This window comes from Pundamilia nyererei, unplaced genomic scaffold (assembly GCF_000239375.1).
Source record: "Pundamilia nyererei isolate P.nyererei 1_Seehausen unplaced genomic scaffold, PunNye1.0 scaffold00004, whole genome shotgun sequence".
Taxonomy (NCBI): Eukaryota; Metazoa; Chordata; class Actinopteri; order Cichliformes; family Cichlidae; genus Pundamilia; species Pundamilia nyererei.
The window spans coordinates 6,992,980-7,005,330 of NW_005187405.1; the positions used below are offsets into that span (position 1 = coordinate 6,992,980).

At 40.2% G+C, this 12,351-nt stretch overlaps 1 protein-coding gene across 1 annotated transcript in view; it reads right to left on the reverse strand.

Annotated features, from left to right (window-relative positions):
• The window catches only part of LOC102203379 (solute carrier family 22 member 23-like), a 68,867-nt gene extending 56,833 nt beyond the window's left edge, over nt 1-12,034 (reverse strand). Inside the window, exons 1-3 of the mRNA XM_005721392.2 lie at nt 11,169-12,034; nt 3,351-3,454; nt 3,096-3,250 (exon numbers count right to left, since the gene is read on the reverse strand). Of these exons, the coding sequence (XP_005721449.1) occupies nt 3,096-3,250; nt 3,351-3,454; nt 11,169-11,603 (694 nt within the window). The 5' untranslated portion in view covers nt 11,604-12,034. The remainder of the gene's footprint in view (nt 1-3,095; nt 3,251-3,350; nt 3,455-11,168) is intronic.
• Nucleotides 12,035-12,351: the final 317 nt, after the last annotated feature.

Genomic DNA, 12,351 nt, shown 5'->3' on the forward strand with positions numbered 1-12,351 from the left:
GTAGACTTAATACACCTGATTCGCACAGTATCAACAAGGAACTCTGATCATGATGTGTAAACAAACTGGCTCTTACTTCCTCTGCAAGCAGCCAAACCGAAAACAAACCAGTTTAACTAAACCACCAAGACCAACGAGTAACCAATATGTTATTTAGGAATGAACAGAGGAGTGAAAGGGAATATTTTGATTTGTTAACAAGCAGTTCTTGCATTGGACACTGTGAATAACTGTTGAGTGGTCTACTGCTTTTTTACATTAATGTTTTTAGTTTATCATTATTAAAAAACAAAAACAAGTACTATGAATACACTGGTTTTCATATGCAGTAAGCATTTGCATGAGCAGTTACGGTAAGTAATTTGGCACCTGGTAAAAGTTCAAATCCAGGTATACACTGTAAACAAATTATCTTTGTAGCACATTTAATTAAGTATGGTGATGGCACTGGGTCGTGCCCTTAACATGATTTACAGAAGTTTAATTCCAGTCCAGCCAAAAAGCGCTTTTAATCAGCAGACTCTTTTCAAGGCAACATTCTTATAAAATTATGAGCTCTTTCAGAAAGCTGTTAGCTTAAACCTATTTCCATTAACATTACTTAGCTACAGTCACATGAAAAAGAAAGTACTCCAGAAAGGACTACACAGTCATGTGACAAATCAAGTACACCCTTACTGCTTCCATAGGAATTAAGAGGGTACGCAGCAAGCAGCCAGATGCTGCTAATCAAGCCCACTTGATTAACTCATCATTAATAAGTGTGACCACTTCAATGAAAGCAGAGGTTTGGGCAGTTCGCTGGTATGGGGTATTCAGATAAGTGTTAACACAACCACAGTCTTTCCTGGAAATGTACCCGAAAACTGTGCACTGCTCAGAAACCTGCAAAAGGTCTGTAGAACCTGAGCTACATACCAGATTATACAGATTTAGAATCTGTAGAACACTGAGAAAAAGAGTGAATCAGTATAGGTTAGGCTCAGCCTAGTTTTTAAAGTTGCATCTGAACAAACCATAAAATGTCTGGAATAATGTCTTTTGGACAGATGAGACTAAAGACGCCAGTGTTTGGCCATGACGCACAGCGCCATGTTTGGTGAAAAGCAAACAAAAGATATCAGACCTCAAGACCTCATACTGACTGTCAAGCACGGAGGTGGAGGGGTGATGAATTGGCATTTTCTTTGCAGCCACAGGACATGTGCACCCTGCAGTCATTAGGCTGACCATGAACTCTTCTGTTTACCAAAGTAATCTAGAGTCAAATGCCTGACATCTAAACCTTGACCAAAAGTGAGTAACGCAACAGGACAACGCTCCTCATTTACTAGTATGTGTGTGGAAACATTCTTACCCTTAGCCAAAAATACGTGCGTACAAAATAAATTACTGTCAGATTTATGAAGCATGCGCACCAACCTATTTTCTTTCTTATGTGTATGGTAGTAAATCAGAATCATTCCAGACCAACAGCCTGGTGCAATCTGCATACCAACTGCCACACTCAAATTTCTCTATAAGGAAGGTGTTTAGGAAGGCAGAAAAGGCACAGCGTTCCAGAGAGTCATCACTCCCATGGAAAAAAAAAAGTGAGCCTCAGGCTTAAATAATGGTCTTTGAAATGACTTTTGGCCTAAGACATTCAATTTGGCCTAAGTGGGGGCATCAAATAAGAAAATAAATAAATAAATCAGCAGTCACTTAGTCAAAAAAATTAGACTAACTGATGACATCCAACAATGGTAGAAGTCACTGTTGATAAGATGATATAAGAGAATAATGTAATATATTTAAACCAAAGGATTAAAGCCTGTTTTTTTAAATGGTGGAGTCCAAGTATTTTGTGGCTTATGGTGTTTGTGAAAATTATAAATAATGACCAAAAGCTAGCAATCACATTATTAGTATTAGTAGCATTAATATTAGTAACAATAGTAGCAGTAGTAGTAATAGTATTCAACCTGAATTTATTCTAATTTACCTACTACTAGTACTAACAAATAAACTCGGGTAAGAAAATTTTGGTAAATCACAGATTTATGTGTGACACTTTTGTACGTGCAAATTGTGCACAGATTTTTGTGTAAGTACTTTTAGTGAATGAGGGCCTAAGGTCCCAAGCACAGCCTAAAATCTGCAGATTTTCTACAAAAAAAAAAAAAAAAGAATTAAGGTGTTGCAATCAATGGCCCACTCAAGTCCAGGCCTCATCCTGCAAGAAATGTTGTGGCAGAACGTCAGGAGAGCTGTGCATAATTGAATGCCTACAAACCTCAAAGAAATGAAGCAATACAGTGAGCCAAAATTCCTCCACAAGCAAGTGAGGGACTGATTAAGTCAAGCAGAAATCTATTACTTCAAGTTATTGCTCCTAAAGGTGGCCGTACAAGATACTGATTCATGACGTGTACTTAGTTCTTTATGACTGTGTATAACCATCATATGAATATTTAAACAGCTGTATGAAGTTGGACTTGTGAAAAAGAGCAACTTGGAGGTTGAAATTTTCAAATAACACAACAGAGTGTAAGTTAGCCAACTAACAAGCTACCTACAGGTAAGATTTTCTAACAATGTGTTTATATATCAGTCTACATTTAATCATAGATTATTATTAATGTCTGGCTCTCTTTCACAGCGTGCCTTTTGTCCTGTCTTTGTTCCTTCACCTCCAACTGGCAGGCAGCTGAGTGCATCTCCCTAACCCTGTTTCTGCAGGGAGAAATTTCTCTCCTGAGATTTCTTTCCACTAAAAGAGTTTCTCCTTCCCACTGTCGCCAAAGCGCTTGCTGATAGGGGGTCATCTGATTGTTGGGGTTTCTCTGCTCTCTCTGTATTATTGTAGGGTCTTTACTTGACACTGTAAAGCTTGGGGTGACTTCTGTGGCGATTTTGCGCTATATAAATAAAAACCGAATTGAATTGAAAAGCTGCCGTTTCATGTAACAAAACTGTTATTGTGTTTTTCTAGGAAACCTTCCATTGTTTTCTTTCATGTAATGAACAAACAACCTTAGCAACTACCTGAGGATATAAGGTGTTTGACAAAGGAACCCAAGGGACTTTTAGTAGGGAGTAACTGAATTACTTACTAAGGACGTAGAGAGAAAGGGTGATTCCTGCCAGGCAGAAGCCCTCAAAGAAACGCAATGTGCTGAACATGGGGGCGTTCCTAGAAAAGGCCACAGTAAAACCAAACACCAACATGAACAGTACTGATATGATCAGCACTGGGTGGCGGCCAAACCTACAGAATAAGGTAAGAGCAAAAATGACACTTGTAATAAGCATAAAACACCTTTAAGGTTTGCATGATCTTTCAATTAAGGATGGTGCGAAAGTCTTACCAGTCTGCTAATATTCCAAACACCAGATATCCAAAGATGGATCCAACCAACAGAGAAAACTTTGCAATATGGACTTTCCATGCTGAGTCACCAATCAGACTCCACTGTAGAGACAAATAAACAGGTATTAGTTTCAAGAAAATGATGCTGTGTAGATAATGTAGAGGACAAAGATCAATATTATTTTTTGAGTATGCTGCATTTTTATCTCTTGATTAACATTCACCTCTAAGTTTGTCTAATTCACTGACAAATATCATCACTCATAACGCTTTGATATGTAAGAAGGATATACCCTGCAACAGAAGAGCTTCTTGGTATTTAGTCTATAGCAACACTGACACAATATCAATATATTTTTTTCTGTTATTTAATCCCGACAAGACACCAATGCTCCAAAACAGAGCATCTTGCCAAACATGATATTTTGCTATAGTTCACTTATGATTACTTATTTAAGCACAAATTCTTCAATTACATTCTGCCTGGTTCAAAAGCAATGCAATATATATATGATGAATTACACATTAGGCGTTTTCCTTTATTAGTTGGAGAACCTTACTTAAGTCGATAATCAAGGTTAACTCCACATAAGCAAACACTTTCTTATTACATCATTTATTTTTGTTTCTATGTAGGCTGTCAGGATGGTGACCTATAATACAGTAACTCTACTTTTACTTTGTGACTGAATCCCTGGAAAAAAAAAAAAAAAAAAAAAAAGTGATTCCTAGAATATGACAACGATGTGGTGTAGACTTGTCTCTGCATGTAGGTACACCCTGTTTTTTTCTCTCCAGCAAGAGGTTGTGACAAGCAGACTCAACACGCACGTCTTAGATTTGAACTTACAGCTTTGACTACCACTGGCATTGTAATGATTATGCATCTGAGGAAGGGGTAAAAGTTGGCACGTTTACAAAAAATGTACTAATGTGTGTGCAAAAACTGAATTTGTATAATCTATGAAAAGTTATTTAGTCTGCCCATCTTTATTCTTTAACAGCGTTTATTCAAAAGCCTGAACTCTCTTAAGTGTGATTTAGAGATACACACACAAAAAAAAGATCTACATTGTAACTTGTGTTGTAACCAGAAACCCCTTTTAACCTTTCACCTTAACCTTCCAAGCCATTCAGTCATTGTGGGCTGTGTCATCCCAACGTGTAGTTATACTTTTCAGGAGCTGCATGTCAGGTCACATGGAAGGTTAGGTTGTAGGGTTAAAAGGAGTTTCCAGTTACCTTAGGCATGCTTTCTTGTAAATTCTTTTAAGCAGTCTTCAGGAGTCCCCAGGCTGCTTGAAGTACATTCAAATGGACGTGGGCTGCCTTTTGTTTCCTTTTCTGTGATGATCATTTGCAACCGCTTCAATAATGTTGAGGTTCTGGGGAGGTCAATCCATGAGTGGAAGTGTTACATTGTATGTTTTTCTGTTCAAGTTTTGACAAGATCCCCAACACCACTGGCTGAAATACAGCCCCACTTCTTGTGTAATTTGGCATATCACAGCCTTTTTCCCCCAGTTTTGCCTCTTTAAGAATGGCTTCTTGATAGCCACTGAGACCATTTATAATAAAGCATTAGTGAAGAGTATATGGCCCAGCTGAAGGATTAGATGTATCTCCCAGGTCCTGTGTCAGGTCTTAGCAGTTTTTATTTTTTAGATCTCTGAAGGACATACTTTAAGATCATCTGCTGTAGCAGTAGTAGTTTGGATGGGGGGGAGGGGCTTTTTTCAAATTTACATAAAGGTTGGCTCAAGCAAGTCTATGTATGTAGTAAGTCTACCATACGCTCAAGTACAAAGTGAAATTAGCAAAAGGCTTTTTGTTTCTTTTACTTTTGTATTTGGGTTGTTTCTGAAGGGTCATAACCTATCGTAAACTCTACCATAGTGACGTGCTCAAAATGGAATGCCCCAGGAATTACACAGAGCCACCAAGCAGTCACATGACTCACACATGCCACTCATGCATGGTTTCAGTATCGATGTCAGACACAGAAAAACGCAGAGGAGAAAACAAGTTTCTTTTGCACAACCACAAGACATCAAAGACTATAAAAAACAGAAACTGGAAGCTGGAGAGACTACCAAAATAAAACTCGCATTTCAATCTACAGTAAAACACACTATGACGACATGTATCAGCAGAGCTGGAAGACTGGTGACTGAGCAGAACTGACATATGTAGGCGACCACAGACAGATGACCAGTGTTATAAAACACGAACATCAGCATTCCCCAAATCACACGCTACAGACAAAGCAGCAATGTCTTACATGTGTTAAAGGCATTTAAACTGTCTGTGGCTTCATTTAGATTGCTTGGCATCATTAATGTGCTTTATTTCAAAGCCTTCATTAACTTTAACGGTAATTAAAAGTTTTGGAAAAGAGAATCCTACAAATTACAAAATGCGGGGTTACATACTTTGCTCAATGCTTTTAATATACCAGGCTGTTTTATGCAACCTTTATAAAAGTGACCAAACCAGTCTAGAATATGAATGTTAGTTAAAAAATTAAATTAAAAAATTAAAAAATGGAATTTACAAAAAGAATATAACTTACTAGTCAGGAAATGGACTGACTAATAAATAAGCTCACCCTGCTGTCTGCTCATATTTTTACTTTAACCATTGCCTTCATTTGGACAAAGTCAGCCTAAAAATGAAACAGGGATCATTTTTAAAGGTTGGTAATAGAGCAGCACTCAACATGAGGAAGTAACCACTGCAGACAGAGTTACACAACAACCACTTGGATCATTTCAATATAACAAATTATCTTTATTTATAGAGCATTTTTCTAAAGACTCAGTGCAAGTACACACAAGGCAACAAATTTATAGGAGCATATAAAAACATTCATAATGTATCTGTAGATTTAATGTAAAGAAGAAAAAAAAACAGCTCACACACTGTGGAATTCCTATTTTGCCCATTTATTTTGCATGTGAATTAAAAAAAACAAAAACAAAAAACCTGCTGAATGTCAAAAATATCTGCATTTTAACACGCTTTAACAGAAGCAGGAAAACACGGGTGTAATTTGCATGATGGCTTCTGTCACTTATCAGTTGTATTACATGCTTGTTCCCAGGGAGAGTCAGCTAACATGTCTCTTTGAATTGTTGGACCGTATTATCGGCCTTCCTTTCATAAAGTATGTGTCACTGTATCCTGTGTTCATAAAGGACCTTTCTACAGTAGAAGGCTTGACCAGCTGTTATTAAGGTTACTTCTAGATCATTTAACTCTGTTTCGAACTTTGACTAAAACCTGGTTCTTTATCTGTGCAACAGCCATTACTGGGCATACGGTTTTTAGAAAAGCCAGGGAGACATGGGATGACAAATATTTAAGCCATAACAGAAAAATAGCATCTTTAAAATTTAGATTCATCATCACCTTGAGTCAGATCCATGCTTTTTGTCAGGTTTGATTTGTCACTTGTTTCCTTGCTATTGTCTTGCTCATTTTGTGAGTAATGAATAGAAGTCAGTGAGAGAGACTGCTTCTGTACACATGAATCACTTAGCTGAGATAAGATGCAAACCATGAAAGGGCTAAGATCAAATCAGTCAAAATCTCAAGGAAATCTGTTGATCTCTTACAAAAGAACGACCACCAGTGATCAGTCTAGACCATCGAGTCCACTGAGATGAAGATGCTCAACCACAGCTGCACATTTTTGCACTCGCTGAACTACACAGTGGTGGGTGGGGGTTTCAAAGGAGAGGGAGCAGGCCACAAAGGAGGGAGGGGGGGAGAGAGAGATGAAGACAAGCACAGGGGGAAGGAGGCATAATTGTACAATGTAACCACAGAACATACAAAGATATGGAGGGAGAAGCAAAAAAATAAAGCAGGGAACACATTTATGCAAAAGATAACTGGATAGAAAGAGACAGAGAGAGAGAGAGACAGAGAGAGGGAAAGAAATGCTCAAAAGCAGTTGTGAGGAGACAGCAGAAAACACAGGGAGAGACTGCTGCATAGTTACTGCCTAGCAACAGACCATCACTGAGGTTATCTGACTCTGTCTGCTTCCAAGTGCAAGTTTTACCACCGCTGGAGGGGTGAAACCCTATATTGTGGTGGTAGCTGGGTGAGGATATAACAAACTATTGTATAAGGAGGGTGAGTTCTTGGAAAAACATAGACCTATAGTATGCGTCCCATAACACACTGAAAATATGGGGTAAAAGAAGTCAAAAAAGGGAACATTACACATGTGATGCTGGATCTGCAGCCTTAGGGACTGAACCTGATGTCACATTATCAGTGTGAACATGTTTCAGATGCAGGCTATGCTAAACATTACATAAGATACCATACCATGTTTGACAAGTTGGCTGATGGCAGTGTTACTTTACTGTGATCAACAGTGACAGCTTGTGAAACAACAAACCTTTGCCTGACCATGTATTATTCATGCCCTCCTGTTGTTGATAGTTAGCACAACTACATATATCTGTCAGCAGCCAGACTTCATATGTATTGAAAAGCCATTACTCCTATTACCCAAATTCCATCACACCATCCATAGAAAACACAAACTTAAACCATAGCAAAGGGTCACAGCTTTCACCCCTCCCTGTTCCAAAACAGCACTTATCAGAAAAGAGCGGCACAGCACACATTCTTGTCACACACACACAGCGCCTCAGCAGAGTTTTATCATCTGGTCACACAAGCATCTTTCCTCCCAGCTGACACTGTGAGAGGCTGTCATTGTGTGCTGACTGGGTATCTGCAGCGGGGTCGTCGCCTTTCGACAGCTGAGGCTATTTCAAAGTGTCCCGCACTGATCCAGAGTCTGTGGAAGGAGCCAACCAGCTGGGTAAACAGCATGAAGGGACACAGAGCAGAGGGGCCTGCATGGGTGTTCAGCTACAGTATCATCTTTCAGATCTATGGGTGTGCAGCCTCGAGTTAGAGATACCGTGTCTGGGTGTACCCACCAAGGCTTTTAAAACATAGCGTCCTTATCACATTCATAAGAACCTAACCTACACTACGAGGAGAACAACATGAAGACGGCACAGTTGTATGAGTGCAGTACGGGCACAGCTAAACAGTTGTTTGATTGGTTAATCAATCCGTCTGCTCCTAACAGTTATTCTAATGTTCTCAATTATATTTCTCAATTATTAAATAAAGCGCGGGGCTCCAATTAACTAACTGATTAACTGGCTAACCATTTCAGCTCAGCAATTAGCAGTTCTTTATTTAATCATTTAGGTCATTTATTATTTAAAAATGCCATTTCTTGTTGATTTCAGTGCGAGGAATACACAACTGGTTTACAATGCAATGCAGTGCAATTTAGAGACACATCAGGAGATACTTCATCTTTTTTTTTGTTTTGTTTTAAGTTTTTGACAATGAAAAAGTAATTCTTTTTTAAAGTGTCATGATAGTCCAATTCCCAAGAGGAGAATCAATCATGTAAATATTACATCATCATCAGTCCTTTACTGCCCGGTGCATCCGATTATCATACAACAACCAAATTGATAAAGCATGAGTTAGAGAGGTTAATCTGTCATTTGAAGAGGTTCTCAGGCCACTATTTCAGGCAGTATGTGCAGCTGCTGCCCATCCCAAAGCAAGATGAGTAGGGTAGGTTGCACAGAGACTATGTCTGAGTAATGGTATATTCTGATTTCAAAGGCTCGGTTCAATTAAGAAGGACCCTGAGGAGAGCTTTGACTCAATTAGGATGGGTCTCCACATTAACCACTTTGGATCTTTCAACGCTATCTTCTTTCTGTGTCACCCTGAGAAAGCACTGTGTGAGCACTGGCACCTCATCACGTGTCAAGTTCGGAAAAATGGCACAGAGTTTGAATATCTACAAGTATTTAAGTGCCGACCTCGTGCAGAGCAGTGTGGGATTAGATTGTCTTCAGACAGTGTGTAAGAGACACTAAGGCGTTTCGTCAGAATTGGTACTCTGTTCTGCTTTTTAGGGATAGTGTTGTCATGGATAGCTGAGACCCAGGCATGTGCAGTTTTTCTATGGCAATCCAAACACAGGGATAAAAGCCAAGTCATCACTTCCTATTCGAGTGCCACATTCTATAGTTTGTGTTCTATGGTGGGGGAGCAAAAAAGGAGGCCTGGAAGACTGAGGGACAGTGTCAAAATAGAAAAAGAAAATGACAAGTACAAGCACAAGAGAGATTTTTGCTTCAATTTCGGATTTTGACAGCGTGCCATTCGATTCAGCTTCTCCTCACCGTGACCTTGTCTGAATGTGGACAGCCAGGAGTTAGAGAAGACGAGCATTACCAGACACTTTTAGCAACTGTCCAGGCCCGTTACTGATCTGCAGAGGTGGTAGTGTCAACACAAATCTTAGCATGTACAAAGTTGCAACGGCAGCGTGAGCAATGACTGTTTTCAAATCATCAGCCTTCATATGGGAAACCTGTTTTCAGCTTTAGCCACAGGGAAACTGAAATGTTCTGATTATTAGTAATTTGCATCCACCCAGTCAAATTCTTTCACGTATGACTTTATATTCAGCTGCACTTGTGAGAATCCCCTAGTGCGTGAGAACAGTTTATCACGCTGGCCTTTTATGCAGCACCGGCCCTCAAATTACCCTGTGGACAGCAAATGAAATCAAGATTTCAACTGCCCCAGCTCCCACAGCTAAATTAAAATGCCACAGCTGCATTTTATTTGCTTTATTGTAATAAGGGACATTATCAATGAAAAGCAGACACCACAATGGAGGCGAGCAGTGTGCAATACAGTGAAGCTTCTAAGCTCATCCTTTTTTTAAAAACCCTTGAAAAGGTACAGCTGCTGCCAGCTAGAATGTGACTTCCTGTGCTCTTCAACTGAGTGCGTGTGTGACAGCAAGAGTGGACATTAAAGGTTTTAAACAAACTGATTATACAACATTTAGATTATTTCTAAGGTTTAATTGCACCTTGTTCTAAGAATTAATAAGTATTATTTTTTGCATATTTCCAATAATGAAAAAGGTCTGCTCTTCTTTTTTCTTGTACAAAAATAATAATGTTTGTATCCTCATATGCACATGCGGCATCTGCAGCTGGAGACAAGCAGACTGGCAAAAGGAGATATAAAATGTTCCTCCTGCAGCTTGCAGTCCAACTACAAAGACTGCAGGCACAGATGTTGGAATGCAAAGGCCTCAATCCTGAGTCACAAACAACCCGAAAGTGTCCAATATGAGAGCCATAAGATTATCTTACTGCTGTTTGGTTAGGACAGCAATTGGCCGAGTGATGTTTGATCAGGGACGGGGTTGCAATATTCTAGAGAGTACAGTGATGACCTTTGCTCCAAATCAAATGCTCCCTGTCTATTATATCCATTACGACAACCGACCGGCAAATTCCACTAGCCCTGGCAGTTTGCCCCATGTGCCAATGGTGACTTGTTTCTGTGACAGGTCACCCATTGTGTCAGATGGTGCGATGACTCACAGTCAGCACCATGCATGCCCTCACCTGAATCCTACTACTTTTAGGTCCAACGTGAGCCAATTCGTGGCTGTGTAAATCCGCACTGGAGATGACGGTGCTAGACGCCCCAAAGTGGAGAGAAGACTGCAACAATGGAGGCATAACCACAACCACTACCGAGGTGCTTTCACAACACCATCAGACAGAATTTTAACCTGGCCGTTTAAGGCTAACTGTTTTGTTTTTTCACTGTAACTGCAGCGTTAATAAGCGCATCTTACTAATGTAATATCGACCCTATTATTAGGATGCATAACAAATTATACAAAGGACCCCCCACCCTATCCTCAAGATGGATAGCTTACCTTAGTAACCACATTTTCCTTAAGTCCTGTGTGCAGCTCGAATGTCAACTCATTGTTGTTACAAGACATTCTGGTCGTGATGTTGTTTGTGGAACTTCCATTGACATAAATTGGATCCGGTCGCTCACTAATGTTTTTTGGCCTGCCTAACAGCGAGGAATGAGCTCTACTATGGTTAGTCAGATTTGCCAAAGGCTGGATACAAGTGCTGTTTGGCTGGGCGAGGAGGAAATTATCAGAGAACTGACTGAATCCAATAAATAACGCCGGAATCCATGTCAGCACAATCAGCTGTTTCTGGTACTTCCCAAATCCACCTAGAAATGGCAGAACAGAGCTGTCGATGCGTGCCAGCAAATCCGGCGACGTGGTTTCGGGTGACACGAAGCCGTTCTCAGGTTGATGGTCCCCCGTTTCGAGCTGCACCACGGCCATCGCGGTTTCCCCTACAGATGCCTCCGTTGTGTAGCGAAGCCGGGGTTGCAGTGCTACCCCCTGTCGACTCCACAATGCGTCAATACCTCCAGTTCCGGCGGTGAAAGCCGTGCGCAGTCAATCACTGGAATGGAAAAAGACGCACCTCCTTATTATCAGGAAGCACTTCCCTCCGTCTGACACCAAAACCCGTGCGGGAGTGACTGCAGACACGCGTCCTGAAACAAAAGGCGGATTGCGATGAATTGGGAAACGACGACATAAACTATCCCACGCTTTTTTCTGTCGGCTGATTCTGTTTGTGTAGGTGAGCTGTAGCACCAGAGCGAAAGAATTGCTTCCTGGGAAAGCCACAGGTAACGCACCTGCCCATGGAGGATGTGGCTAATCACTTTAACCTAACGTGGCCACACTTGTAACCAGTGGTAACTACCACTTTCTCTTGCAGTCAGACAATGAACCGTAATGTAATCACATAGGTTAAAATAGGCCCTGCATAAAGAAAAAAAAGGAATTAGTACAAAGTTTGTCTGAGTGATGCTATATATTTTTGATAAACGGCCACATTGCTGTCTCGGTGTTCTTTGTAGCCTATTTATATATTTCTATAATTTAAGGATTGGGTATAATAAAGTAGTCTAAGCGTAAACCATAGATAAAAACCACATATTCTCAGATTTAAAACATCAACAACAGGTAAGATTATGTTCTGTAATGGGAAGGGGGAGGGACTGTAGTGTTGTCCCCG